Source organism: Gopherus evgoodei, chromosome 24, assembly GCF_007399415.2.
Source record: "Gopherus evgoodei ecotype Sinaloan lineage chromosome 24, rGopEvg1_v1.p, whole genome shotgun sequence".
Lineage (NCBI taxonomy): Eukaryota > Metazoa > Chordata > Testudines > Testudinidae > Gopherus > Gopherus evgoodei.
This window is the reverse complement of record NC_044345.1, coordinates 7,674,640-7,687,864: the sequence shown is the minus strand read 5'-3', so window position 1 is coordinate 7,687,864 and position 13,225 is coordinate 7,674,640. Positions and strand designations below refer to the sequence as shown.

The window sequence follows — 13,225 nt, the reverse complement described above, 5'->3', positions numbered from 1 at the left end:
CTGGTGAGGCAGGCCCCACTTCAGGGCAGCTGTGCTGCATTACGGAAGACGTAACCTGGCTGGGGATCCCGGCCCCCACAGAACAGGAGCGAGAGGCACCTGAATCACAGCAGCATTTCGGAATCAAGATCAAGATCATGTCCATTCCTGTGCTCCGTTTTCTAATGGAAAACACGTACGTCTGCCGTGGAAAGTAGAGGCATTTTGCAAACATTTCGTCTGATCAAAGGCCCGATTTTCCATGAAAAAGAAAAAAGGTTTTGACTGAAAATTTTCAACCAGCCCTAAAAATGTCTCTGCAAAACCTGGCGGTGACTCTTGCCTGACGGTGCCTTCCAATTCCATAGATCTATCCCATAACCGGACTCCGATCTACTTTTTCATTCCTGCGTTGGCGCTGCAGAGCTTACGAGAGCAGGGGCTGGCTTCTCTTCTGGCTTGCACATCACTAACACATCTGTCCACTAAGATCCCACGACAGGCACAAATTAAGTCCTAGGTTTCCTTCTTTTAGGCATAGAAGCCAAATTCTCCCCCCCCCCCCCAACACACATACACTTCTCCATGCTAAAGGAGAATGGGTCACAGGCAAGAGTATGAGATACAACCTGGGTCTGGATCACCCTGTCTAGTAGAACTAGACCTGAACTGAACTAGCGCATAAGGTTTTAAAACCCGTTACCCATCCCAAGGCATGTAAATCGCGTATGCTCTGAAGGACAGATAGCATGCTGGATCACAAGCCAGCACGCAAGTTTCCTCAGCAGACAAGAGGGCTGGCAGACAAAATGGAAACTGCAGTAAGAGATATCCGAAAGAGCGGAGAGAATCTACATGCTTGTAATGCAGTAAGTGGCTGACCAAGGGTTAACTGCATTTGTCCTTTGATAAAACATCTGAAGTTGTAACACACAGCAACATGCAGAGCTCGCTGACTCTGACATCCATAGACGGCACCAACTCCCAGCAGCAGTTCCCTGTACAGCAGGCAACGAATGAGTTCTTCATGCTCAGAGGTTAATCAGAAACTGACCGGCCAGCGAAGGGTGGGACGACACGACAGCTGTGGTAGAGCCCAATGGGCAGAGGTGGCCTCCAGAGAGTCGATGAATGCAGAAGAATCTGCACCATGTCACTGTTAATCAGGAGAAGTCCAGGGCAGAGCTCTCTCTTCAGAACAGGAGAGATCAGAGCAGGGAATTAGCGACCGGAGAGAAGCAGAGGCCGTAGTGGGCTCGGCTGCAGCCTGGTCGTCTGTCGGGGCAAGACAACTCACTGGCAGCTCATCTGCTGCTGCAGGGACTTTGTGGAATCCAGCCGGATAAACAGAGCTAAACCAGGACGGAAGAAAGGATGGAAGTGTCAGCTCAGAACATCCACGGCAACCAGAGAGCCGCCTGTGTGCGGGGCCCTGGCGCTTCCCAGGGAGAGGAAGCGTCTGTCCTGTGCTCTGCCACCTATGGCACAGGGCTGTTCTCAGACAGGTAGAGCTCCAGTAGGGGGACCCTGCAGCTTCCACCCAGGTTGTGAAAGGGACAGAGGCTTGGAGCTGCAGTCTGTCTCTGCAAAGCAGCAGCAAGGGCCAGTGCTGGGTATTTCCCTACTGCTTCAGACAGTGTGTACCTTCCGCAGCAAAGAGACCAGGTCAAGACCTCAGTCCTCCAGCACGATCCATTAGCGAGGAGCCCTGCACCAGAGAAGTGGCCCTGACTTCAGTGGGACAGGGCTGGCTAGCAGGTTGCACCGCGAGGCGCCGCGCTTTAATAGCATAGGTCTTTGCTGCTCTCTGGTGGCTGGTGAGCCTGCTGCTGCTGAGGCTGGTGCTTTTAGAGAACAAGGCTCCGCGGGGGTTGGCCTCACTGATGACCCATCTAGACTGGGTCACCTGGAGACAGATGGTTCTTGGAGATGGGGAAGGGGAGGGAGCAAACAGGACTCCATGTCACAAGGGGTTCATTCAGTGTGGTCACGTCCAGGTACCAGCATGGGAAGGCACACGCTGTGCCAGATCCCGTTTCTGTTCCCCATGCAAAGCTATTTCCACTGGGACAGAAAGTCTGAGGCCGCACAGCCCTACCTGACTGCCTAGGGGCCAAGCATCCACAGCTTCCACTTCATCTAGTAAAGCCAGCCGCATGATCCTTACCGGTTGCCTCTGCATGAAGCGTTTGGCCATCGATGCTCCTGACATGGCAGGACAGAAACACTTTCCTTCCCTCGACTTGGTCCACTTTGCTGTCCACCAAGACCACCGAGCCCAGTGGAATGGGGCTGCGAGAAGAAAACAGCTGGCTGTTAGTGAGATTCCACTTCCTGTCCTATGCCACTGAGTAGCACGTCTATGAGCTGTTGAACAGCCACCGCGTTCCACCCCAGAGGTGGCAGCACTTTAGTGGCGGGTGAAGGAATCTAAAATTTCCTAGAAAGAGAATTTCATGAAGCTTGGGCTAAAGTTGAGAACACAACCTTAACAAGTAAGCTGTATCACCCAGGGAGGACAGAAAGTCTAAGCAGTGGCTCCCAACATCAGCTTTTACTCTGACATCACATCCTCACCCACACTGTCACTCCAGTGCTTGCAGAGCCATCCTAGATAGCACGCTGCTCTACTGCATATAGAAATGAACCGGCTTTTGTTCTGAGGAGTACTTAGGAGGACGTGACTATCCTCACAACACCCCACTGAGGTAGAAAGGTGATGTCCCCATTTTACAGATAGGGAGCAGAGAGATCTAGTGGCTTCCCAGGGTCTTAAAGGTAGTCTGAACCCAGATCCCAATCCAGCGCCTTAACTGCAAGCCCACTGTTCCTTAGAAAGGCTTGTCTGGATGTTGTAGAGGGGCGAGCGATTCCTTAGTGCCTGGTCAATAGTACATTGATTGAGCTGCAAGCATACTCAGATCTTTCTGGATGAACGCGGCTGCAAACCTAAGGGCCCCAAGTTGTCAAACCATTCCAGAGTAGGACACAATTGAAGTTATTATATGACCCTTAGTCGTGGAACCACAGCGCTAGGTGCTGCTCAAACACAGACCCAGGAGATAGGCTCTGCCCCAAAGCGCTTACAATCTCTTTGCACTGTCACAGGCCCCCTGATTTTACTGGTAAGCCCTGTGGCTACACAGAAGCCTTAATTCACCTACTTCCTGTAGTTTATACTGAGGTTGGCTGTCATCACCCTGCCAGCAACAAATGTAGCGCAGCTCCCAATCGTGCTGTCAATGATCGTTGCAGTGGAGCCCCCGTGGGCAAACCTGAAAGGCAGATTGGGAAGGTGACGTAAGACAGGGTTGAACGTGATCTCCTGAGGCATGAGTGCTGCCACTCTCCCACCCCAGTCAATTGCGGTTAAGCGGATCACAACTCTCAGGCAGGACAATTAACGGGACCTCCTCACCCCGAATGCCCTTCCAGATAGGGGCCTGGCTGGAAGAGACACACCATCCTTTTCTCAGACGGGTTAAGGAACATGGCATATTCGAAGCCCACTCCTTCCGTATCCATGTTTCTGGGGAAGAGACGGGTTTCCTTCCGCTCCTTCTCAGACATCAGCTTCAGCGATTCTAGCAGGATAGAAGAAAAAAGTGACAACAAATGAGCGGCAAGGTGCAAAGCTGCTAAGAGTTAAAGGCACAGCACCAGGCTAAAAACAAAGGTCCCAATGCACAAAGATTTCCGTGGATGTCATAGGCTCTGACTTCTTCTGGAGCCGGTGGGTGCTTGACCTCCCTCCCCCAAAGTCCCCACCCCCATCCCTGTCCAGCCCCTTCCCCCAAAGTCCCCACCAGCCCCCATTCCAACCCCTTCCCCAAAGTCCCTGCTCCAACTCCACCCCCTCCCTGCCCCTATTAAAGTCCTTCCCCAAATTCCTGGCCCTGCCTCTTTCCCCTTCCCTCCCAGAGATTGCTACAGCTGTTTGGTGGCTGCAAGAACTGGGAGGGAGGAGCAGAGACCTGGCGCACTGGCAGGTGGTGGGGGGCGGGCAGGGCAGGGAGCTTGGCTGCCAGTGGGTACAGAGCCAAGCCCCAGAGTACCCACGGAGTCGGCGCTCCAGCCCCAGATCACCCACGGAGTCGGCGCCTATGACGGACGTTAGGAGCCTGAATACGTTTGTAGATCTGGGCCTAAATCCCTTACTTATGTGGCTAACGACCCCTTGGATTGTTACGATTCAAACTGTTACAAGGTGAAGGTTATTTTTCCATTACGGATGCTTTACAGATTTGATTGAGTTGAACTGCAAAGCCAGGCTAGTCAGTTTCGCTTTCTAGTTCTCCTGCACTAAAACACAGGTGATATTTGCTGTTTGATAAGCTGGGGCAATGTGCTTACTGCTGAGCCAGCCACAAAACACAGACAGGCCCAGAGTTCACAGGGTGCAACGGGAGCTCAGAGGAAGGGAGACAAGGAAGAAAGGGTTTTTTTTGTATCTAATGTTCTATTGACTCATTTCCTATGGGAGCCTCCAAGGACATGAGTCTGCAGGAGGGGAGAGTGGTTTGGCAGACTGGAAGCATATTTCATGGCTGAAGGGCGGCATGGAAAGAAACACAGAGATGGTTGCAGGAGAAACAGCTGACCACAACAACACTTGCACAGAGGGAAGGGGAATGTTTAGATCCAAACCAAAATACAGGCAAGGAAATTTAACAGGAAGTAACATCAACAGAATTCTCATTTGGTAACTGACTTCTAGAAATGCTGGACACAAGATATTACAGAGGCAGGATTCAAAAAGATTCGCCACTGATAGAAATAAAGAAACTATTCTCCAGAGTTATGCTGGCTGGAGAGAGGGGTAAATAAGGGATATCAATCCTCAAGGTTCAGGATCTAAACCGAGCCATCAGCTGCTTGGGGTTGGGATGAAACGACCATCTCTGCATAGTTATTCACTAGGGGGGAAAGGGGGTGTATTACCAGCCACTGTCAGAGACAGGATGGCTCATTGGTCTGGTCCAGAACAGGAACTTACAAACAGGAGAGTGAACAGACATTGTTTGCCAGAGCTGGGGTTGATATTTAGACTCTACCCAGGAGGTGGCAACAGGAATGCAAGATGGTTAGTGGTAACACACACACAAAAAGTATCTCAGGGTAAAGACAGGGGGGTCTGATTTTCCCCTCAGTTACACCAGTCCCCACTAGCACTATTCTGAATTTACACCAGTGTTGGTGGAGGAAAACTCAAGCACGTGAACCAGTTCATGTCTTCAATGGTTTAGTGGCAACCCCAGCACATATCAGAGAAGGTAAAGGAAGTAGGGTGAATACTTGATCCAGAATTCCAGAGGAAGACACACACGCATGCACACCCCAGAAAGCCTTGCCTGGTATATGATCAGCACTATTGCTGTAGGAAGGAATCCTTTTCCATGTCCCATCTTTACACATCTCCAGGAACCTGCTATACAAATCCATCATGCCCTGGCTCCAGCTGGAGTTGGGGAGGGCATAATCCTTTGACTGTCTGGCCTGAGAGAACCAGGTCTGAAAAGAAATTGTTGAGATATTGTGACGCTGGTGACCATCTCCTAATAATCCCGCTAAGCATTCATCTAGCACTTTGAGCCTTCAAAGCACCATGAAAGCTTTAATCCATCCCATTTGACAAGGCAGAGATCCAGACAGTCATATATGCAATCTGCCTGCTTTCTGTTGGGTTTCTTTTTTGCATAGGGTCTAACTAGACAATTCTGAAAGGTACCCTGACTGCATCCCCTTTTGGAAAACATCATTCTCCATTTACTTCCTTTGAGAAGGTTTCCATGCAATGACGCAATGGGATGCTGTTATTTATCTAGTGAACACTGAACACGTTTTCAGAAGTAGTCACAAGACAGAAAAACCACCACACAAATCCAGAGTCACATAAGGGCACCTTATCATAGATATCTAGGGTTCAAAGGGACCTTGAGAGGTCCTCTAGTCCAGTCCCCCACACTGAGGCAGCACTAAGTAAAGCTAACCATCTCTGACAGGTGTTTCATAGAATTGTAGGACTGGAAGGGACCTCGAGAGGTCATCTCGTCCAGCCCTCTGCACTCATGTCAGGACTAAGTATTAGTTTGTCTAACCTGTTCTTGAAAACTTCTAATGATAGAGATTCCAAAACCTCCCCTTAGAAAAACCTGCTGACTATAAGGATTGCTAATATCTAATTTCAGTCTCCTTTGATGCAGATTAAGCCTATTACTTCTTATCCTATCTTCAGAGGACATGGAGAACAACTGGCCATCCTACCTTCAGAGGACATGGAGAACAACTGGCCATTGTCCTCTTTCTAACAGTCTTTCACATATTTGAAGACTGGTGTGGTCCGCATACAGTCTTCAGCCCCCCACCTTGTCCAGCTGTTAGTGAGATCTAGCTAGACACAATGAGCCAAATATTCTGAACATTCTTTCCAGGGTAGAAATGCAGTGGTTCCTCCCACACTGGATGCAATTAGCAAACGGCATCAAGTCAGCAGTATATAATTTTTTCCCCAAGTAAGCAGAGTATACTTTAACGAGGTAGCAAAATATTGCTCTATAAACACAACTCACAGTTAAGTGTTTTGTTTTGTTTTTTTAAAACGCAACTGATATACAAGTTTCCAAATCCAATTTACAGTCATTATGGATGCTTTGTTGACTGAATGCATCTCAGATCAATAAAAAGTCACTTTTGCTTTTGATTACAATCACTTTCAGTTTCAGCACCTCTGCTGCCACACTACAAACCGTAGCAGATCAAAGTTTGGTTTTAAAAAATAACTCTTCATTTGAAGAGCAATCAAAGCCTGTGAAAACTTTTCTATTGCTCTTTGTTCTTCAAACCTCAAGTTTCAAGTTTTGGCCCAAATACTATAGTGTGTTATAATTCAGGAGATTGCTGCCTGTAACAAAGGTAGCCCTAATGTGTTAATCACGTTATCTGCTAGAAATATTTCCAAGATAGGAATTGGGATTAAAAATGCCTTCACATGATTTTAGTGGCATAAAGTCTTCTGTGACTGTTCTAAGGAACAGAAGTGAAGGCGGTACATAATTCAAATCTCAAGAAAAAGCTGAATATAGCAAATGAAATTCCGATGGGATTGATTTGTTATATTTAAGAAAGGCAAAAGCATCTTTGTTATAACATAGTGTTGTTCATAATGCTTCATATTCCAGACACAAGAATTCTTTCTGATTATTTTCCGAGAATTGCAATTGCTAGCCACCCCTTCCTCACAGTAGCCTGGGAAACAGGGCCACTCATCCACTCTCTCAGCACAGAACACATTTTTAAACAAACCTACAGCTTTCACCAAGTTAATAAGGGAATGACTAAAAGACATTTCTCTCCATTTTGTCTTCTCTGTTCCATCAGAGGCGTTTTCAGCCAACTGAACTATTAGATGGGTAGGCTGGAGAAGATTCACCTTAAAAGCATATATCTGAACTGCAGTTCTGTGCTAGAATACTAAATCATTTTGCATAGATAGGAGGAAGCTGAACTGTCTTTAACTCAATGGTTTTCAAAATTTACAACCACTAATAGTAGCTGGCGATTATATAATGCCTTTCGCCATAGGGTAGAAGAGCACCCCCCTACCCCAAGACATTTCTCTCTCTCTTCACGTTATGGGGAACTGGGAGGCAGACAGGTTGAGAAATTAAGACTAGACACTGATTTTAGGTGCCTCAACATCTGTGAATTCAAGCTGAAACACTGTGGCCTAATATTCATAAATCCTGAGTGCCCACAACTGCAGAGTCACTGGGAGATGTTCAGTAACCCTGAAGAGCAGACCTCAAGCTGGGCACCCAGAAATTGAATGATTACAGATGAGTGGTCACTTTTGACCCAGTTTAAATGATATGTCCAAAGCCAACAATAGAATCAGGGTCAGAGTTAAGATTAGAAACCTGTTGACTTCTGGCTCCCTGTTCCCTGCTCAGTTCATGCATGTCTCAAACTGGGAAGTGATACTCACCACGGAGTTCCAGAGCGAACTGCATGGGGCAGCTGGACTTAACCCTCGAACGACACCGCAGCGTGACACCGTTGGATCCGGACGGAGGACTGCACCGCGACCAAGCCCCCTTCTTGCCAACCTAACACAATTCCTCCACATGGCTTCTAGTGCAGAGACAGCAAACACTGAGACTTGCTCTGCCAACGCAGCCTTCAAATGTTGTCTCTGTTGTAACGCAAGCTGGTGATGCAGCCGGGTGCAAGGAGCAGGAATCACTCGCCTCAGGCTTTTAGCAGCATCACAAGGGGCCCACTCCCCAGATGCTGACTTCACAACTGCCCGCTAGCAGCATCTGGGGGAATCCCACAGAGCTCAGTGGAGGCAGAGGCAGGGTGGGGACTCGGGGGCAATCCTGTCCGCTCTGCCTGGGGCTGCGCAGAGCTCAGCGGAGACAGAGGCAGGGTGGGGACTCGGGGGCAATCCTGTCCGCTCTGCCTGGGGCTGCGCAGAGCTCAATGGAGACAGAGGCAAGGTGGGGACTCGGGGGCAATCCTGTCCGTTCTGTCTGGGGCTGCGCAGAGCTCAATGGAGGCAGAGGCAGGGTGGGGACTCGGGGGCAATCCTGTCCGCTCTGCCTGGGGCTGCGCAGAGCTCAGTGGAGGCAGAGGCAGGGTGGGGACTCGGGGGCAATCCTGTCCGCTCTGCCTGGGGCTGCGCAGAGCTCAATGGAGACAGAGGCAGGGTGGGGACTTGGGGGGCAATCCTGTCCGCTCTGCCTGGGGCTGCGCAGAGCTCAGCGGAGACAGAGGCAGGGTGGGGACTCGGGGGGCAATCCTGTCCGCGCTGCCTGGGGCTGCGCAGAGCTCAATGGAGGCAGAGGCAGGTGGGGACTCGGGGGGCAATCCTGTCCGCTCTGCCTGGGGCTGCGCAGAGCTCAGTGGAGGCAGAGGCAGGGTGGGGACTCGGGGGCAATCCTGTCCGCTCTGCCTGGGGCTGCGCAGAGCTCAGTGGAGGCAGAGGCAGGGTGGGGACTCGGGGGCAATCCTGTCCGCTCTGCCTGGGGCTGCGCAGAGCTCAATGGAGACAGAGGCAGGGTGGGGACTCGGGGGGCAATCCTGTCCGCTCTGCCTGGGGCTGCGCAGAGCTCAATGGAGACAGAGGCAGGGTGGGGACTCGGGGGGCAATCCTGTCCGCTCTGCCTGGGGCTGCGCAGAGCTCAATGGAGGCAGAGGCAGGGTGGGGACTCGGGGGGCAATCCTGTCCGCTCTGCCTGGGATTGGACTAGCCCCAGCCAGGCTCTGTCACACCAGCAGGGGCTTTATGACTTACAGCTGCACCACTGGCCTGAAAGGGGGGCTGGGGGGGGCTGCCTTGCGGCTCAGCCCCCGCCCCCACCCAGGCCAGCCTGCAGCAGCAGCAAGAAGTGAGGAAGGGGAAGCCCACAACTGGGGGTTGGGGGGGAATGGAACAGCCTCCCGAACTTCACCCCGGGCACCCCGAGTGACCTCTGACCTTGGAATGACCCCCTGGCCCCAGCAGGTCTGTGACCTAGGGAGCTCTAAGATGACCTCTGACCCCGGAGGGGGGGCTTTCCACTGACCTCTGACCCCAGTGCAGGTGGCAGCTCCCGCCTCCGCCTCCGCCTCCGCCCCCTAGCGAGCTTCACCGGCAGCCCAACGTCAGGCGCGGAGCTGGGGCCGGCTTAGACGTTACAACCGCGTGACGTCACGCGCCGCTCTACGTCACCAGGGTGGCGCGTCGCAGCTCCGCCCCTTCCGGCGCCTTCTTCCCTGTTGCCATGGGAACGCGGGGAGAACGGACGGAGCCAGCAGCCTCGTTCCCTCCCCGCGGGGGCGGGGCTGTTACACCTTTCCCGGCCGCCATGGAGAGAGACACTGCGGGGCTTACACAGCCCCCCCGGCTAGAGCCCCTTGGAATTATCCCCGAGTCCCGTATAGCTCCCTAGCGCCCTCCTCACTCCCCCGCCCCCCAGTCCATATAGCTCCATAGAGCTCTCCCTCCTCAGGTCCATATAGCTCCCTAGCGCCCATAGAGCCTTCCCTCCCTGCCCCGCCCCCCAGGTCCTTCATAGCTCCCTAGCGCCCTCCCTCCCCCGCCCCCCAGGTCCAGCATAGCTCCTAGAGCCTTCCCTCCCTCCCCCCCAGGTCCTACGTAGCTCCTAGAGCCTTCCCTCCCCGGGTCCATATAGCTCCCTAGCGCCCAGGTCCAGCATAGCTCCATAGAGCCTTCCCTCCCCAGGTCCATATAGCTCCCTAGCGCCCATAGAGCCCTCCCTCCCTCCCCCCCAGGTCCAGCATAGCTCCATAAAGCCTTCCCTCCCCCCCCCAGTCCTACATAGCTCCTAGAGCCTTTCTCCATGGGTCCATATAGCACCCTAGCGCCCATAGAGCCCTCCCTTCCTCCCCCGCCCCCGAGGTCCAGCATAGCTCCATAGAGCCTTCCTCCCTCCCCCCCCCCCCCCCAGTTCCTACATAGCTCCTAGAGCCTTCCCTCCCCGGGTCCATATAGCTCCCTAGCGCCCAGGTCCAGCATAGCTCCATAGAGCCTTCCCTCCCCGGGTCCATATAGCTCCCTAGCGCCCAGGTCCAGCATAGCTCCATAGAGCCTTCCCTCCCCAGGTCCATATAGCTCCCTAGCGCCCATAGAGCCCTCCCTCCCTCCCCCCCAGGTCCAGCATAGCTCCATAAAGCCTTCCCTCCCCCCCCAGTCCTACATAGCTCCTAGAGCCTTCTCTCCATGGGTCCATATAGCACCCTAGCGCCCATAGAGCCCTCCCTTCCTCCCCCGCCCCCGAGGTCCAGCATAGCTCCATAGAGCCTTCCCTCCCTCCCCCCCCCCAGTTCCTACATAGCTCCTAGAGCCTTCCCTCCCCGGGTCCATATAGCTCCCTAGCGCCCAGGTCCAGCATAGCTCCATAGAGCCTTCCCTCCCCAGGTCCATATAGCTCCCTAGCGCCCATAGAGCCCTCCCTCCCTCCCCCCTAGGTCCAGCATAGCTCCATAAAGCCTTCGCTCCCCCCCAGTCCTACATAGCTCCTAGAGCCTTCTCTCCACGGGTCCATATAGCACCCTAGCGCCCATAGAGCCCTCCCTTCCTCCCCCGCCCCCCAGGTCCAGCATAGCTCCATAGAGCCTTCCCTCCCCCGCCCCCAGGTCCTACGTAGCTCCTAGAGCCTTCCCTCCCCGGGTCCATATAGCTCCCTAGCGCCCAGGTCCAGCATAGCTCCATAGAGCCTTCCCTCCCCAGGTCCATATAGCTCCCTAGCGCCCATAGAGCCCTCCCTCCCTCCCCCCCCAGGTCCAGCATAGCTCCATAAAGCCTTCCCCCCCCCCCCCCCCCCCAGTCCTACATAGCTCCTAGAGCCTTCTCTCCACGGGTCCATATAGCACCCTAGCGCCCATAGAGCCTTCCCTTCCTCCCCCGCCCCCGAGGTCCAGCATAGCTCCATAGAGCCTTCCCTCCCCCGCCCCCAGGTCCTACGTAGCTCCTAGAGCCTTCCCTCCCCGGGTCCATATAGCTCCCTAGCGCTCAGGTCCAGCATAGCTCCATAGAGCTTCCCTCCCCAGGTCCATATAGCTCCCTAGCGCCCATAGAGCCCTCCCTCCCTCCCCCCCCCAGGTCCAGCATAGCTCCATAAAGCCTTCCCTCCCCCCCAGTCCTACATAGCTCCTAGAGCCTTCTCTCCATGGGTCCATATAGCACCCTAGCGCCCTCCCTCCCTCCCCCGCCCCCGAGGTCCAGCATAGCTCCATAGAGCCTTCCCTCCCCCGCCCCCAGGTCCTACGTAGCTCCTAGAGCCTTCCCTCCCCGGGTCCATATAGCTCCCTAGCGCCCAGGTCCAGCATAGCTCCATAGAGCCTTCCCTCCCCAGGTCCATATAGCTCCCTAGCGCCCATAGAGCCCTCCCTCCCTCCCCCCCAGGTCCAGCATAGCTCCATAAAGCCTTCCCTCCCCCCCCCCCGGTCCTACATAGCTCCTAGAGCCTTCTCTCCACGGGTCCGTATAGCTCCCTAGCGGCCATAGAGCCCTCCCTTCCTCCCCCGCCCCCCAGGTCCAGCATAGCTCCATAGAGCCTTCCCTCCCTCCCCCCCCAGGTCCTACATAGCTCCATACAGCCTTCCCTCTCCAGATCCATATAGCTCCATAGAGCCCTCCCTCCCCAGGTCCATATAGCTTCCTAGTGCCCATAGAGCCCTCCCTCCCCCCCAGGTCCTTCATAGCTGCATACAGCCTTCCCTCTCCAGGTCCATATAGCCCCCTAGTGCCCACATAGCCCTCCCTCCCTAGTTCCCATATAGCTCCCTAGCGCCCACAGAGCCCTTTCTCCCTAAGTTCATATAGCTCCCTAGCACCCATAGAGCCCTCCCCAGGTCCCATATAGCTTCCTAGTGCCTATAGAACCCTTCCCACTCCCATGGGGTCTTCAAGTCCCATCTATATCAACAACTATATCTATTATCAGAGGGTAGCCGTGTTAGTCTGGATCTGTAAAAGCAGCAAAGAATCCTGTGGCACCTTATAGACTAACAGACGTTTTGGAGCATGAGCTTTTGTGGGTGAATACCCACTTCCTCAGATGCATGTCATGCATCTGAGGAAGTGGGTATTCACCCACGAAAGCTCATGCTCCAAAACGTCTGTTAGTCTATAAGGTGCCACAGGATTCTTTGCTGCTTTAACTATATCTATGTCTCTGCTCAAGGACCATGGACACCCCACAAATCCCTTATAGCCCCTCCCAGAGTCTATACAGCCCCATATAATTATCCTCAACTCCCATATAGCCCCCTCATGCCCATCAAGCCTGTATAGTTCTCTAGGTCCCCTATAGAACCCTACACAACTCTTCCAGGGTCCATATAGTCCTTATATAGTCCCTTGGCCTGTCTATTGTCCCATATAGTCCCCAGCAGCCACATAGCCCCATACACCTCTATGCCATATAGGTCTCATTGATATGGTGACCATACGTCCCGTTTTGGCCTGGACACACTCCCTTTTTTCAGCCCTGTCCCAGCTATCCTGACTTTTTTTTTCCCAAAAGGAGGCATTTGTCCCCTTTGCTCTTGCTGACTTGATCAGTGGGCAAGAGCGAACAGGACAAATGCCCACTTTTTGGGAGGAAAAAAAAAGTGCAGTGTAGAGGGCGTGAGCGGAGATGCCAGCCCCCTGTAGGGTGAGGCAGGGCTGGGGGGAGAAGCAGGGTTCCAGTGACCCGACAACAACCTCGCTGTGAAGAGGGGTTCCAGCCAGCAACAG

At 53.4% G+C, this 13,225-nt stretch overlaps 2 protein-coding genes across 5 annotated transcripts; one reads left to right on the top strand and one right to left on the bottom strand.

Annotated features, from left to right (window-relative positions):
* Nucleotides 1-822: 822 nt before the first annotated feature.
* On the bottom strand, nt 823-9,664 carry LOC115639366 (acyl-coenzyme A thioesterase THEM4-like). 4 transcript variants are annotated; one of them, XM_030542048.1, is made up of 7 exons: nt 9,546-9,664; nt 7,964-8,170; nt 5,331-5,490; nt 3,398-3,563; nt 3,144-3,254; nt 2,147-2,271; nt 823-1,331 (listed from the first exon to the last, which is right to left on the bottom strand). In XM_030542048.1, exons 2-7 carry the CDS (start codon nt 8,102-8,104, stop codon nt 1,273-1,275), a joined length of 762 nt encoding a protein of 253 aa, XP_030397908.1. In that variant the 5' UTR covers nt 8,105-8,170; nt 9,546-9,664; the 3' UTR covers nt 823-1,272. The 4 variants fall into 4 exon arrangements, with proteins under 4 accessions (XP_030397908.1, XP_030397909.1, XP_030397907.1 ...); XM_030542049.1 differs by having other exon boundaries at nt 7,964-8,142; XM_030542047.1 differs by having other exon boundaries at nt 7,964-8,109.
* Nucleotides 8,107-9,539, top strand: LOC115639364. Its single transcript, XM_030542046.1, has 2 exons — nt 8,107-9,023; nt 9,219-9,539. The coding sequence occupies exons 1-2, from the start codon at nt 8,266-8,268 to the stop codon at nt 9,370-9,372; spliced, it is 912 nt and encodes a 303-aa protein (XP_030397906.1). The 5' UTR covers nt 8,107-8,265; the 3' UTR covers nt 9,373-9,539.
* Nucleotides 9,665-13,225: the final 3,561 nt, after the last annotated feature.

Coding starts and splice junctions, on each gene's coding strand:
- LOC115639366 (XM_030542048.1), bottom strand. CDS start 8,104: ATGTGGAGGAATTGTGTTAGGTTGGCAAGAAGGGGGCTTGGTCGCGGT. Junction 3,564..5,330: donor TAGTGCTGATCATATACCAG/GCAAGGCTTTCT, acceptor CTATCCTGCTAG/AATCGCTGAAGCTGATGTCT. Junction 3,255..3,397: donor TATCTGGAAGGGCATTCGGG/GTGAGGAGGTCC, acceptor TCTGCCTTTCAG/GTTTGCCCACGGGGGCTCCA.
- LOC115639364 (XM_030542046.1), top strand. CDS start 8,266: ATGCTGACTTCACAACTGCCCGCTAGCAGCATCTGGGGGAATCCCACA. Junction 9,024..9,218: donor TGGGGCTGCGCAGAGCTCAA/TGGAGACAGAGG, acceptor CCGCTCTGCCTG/GGATTGGACTAGCCCCAGCC.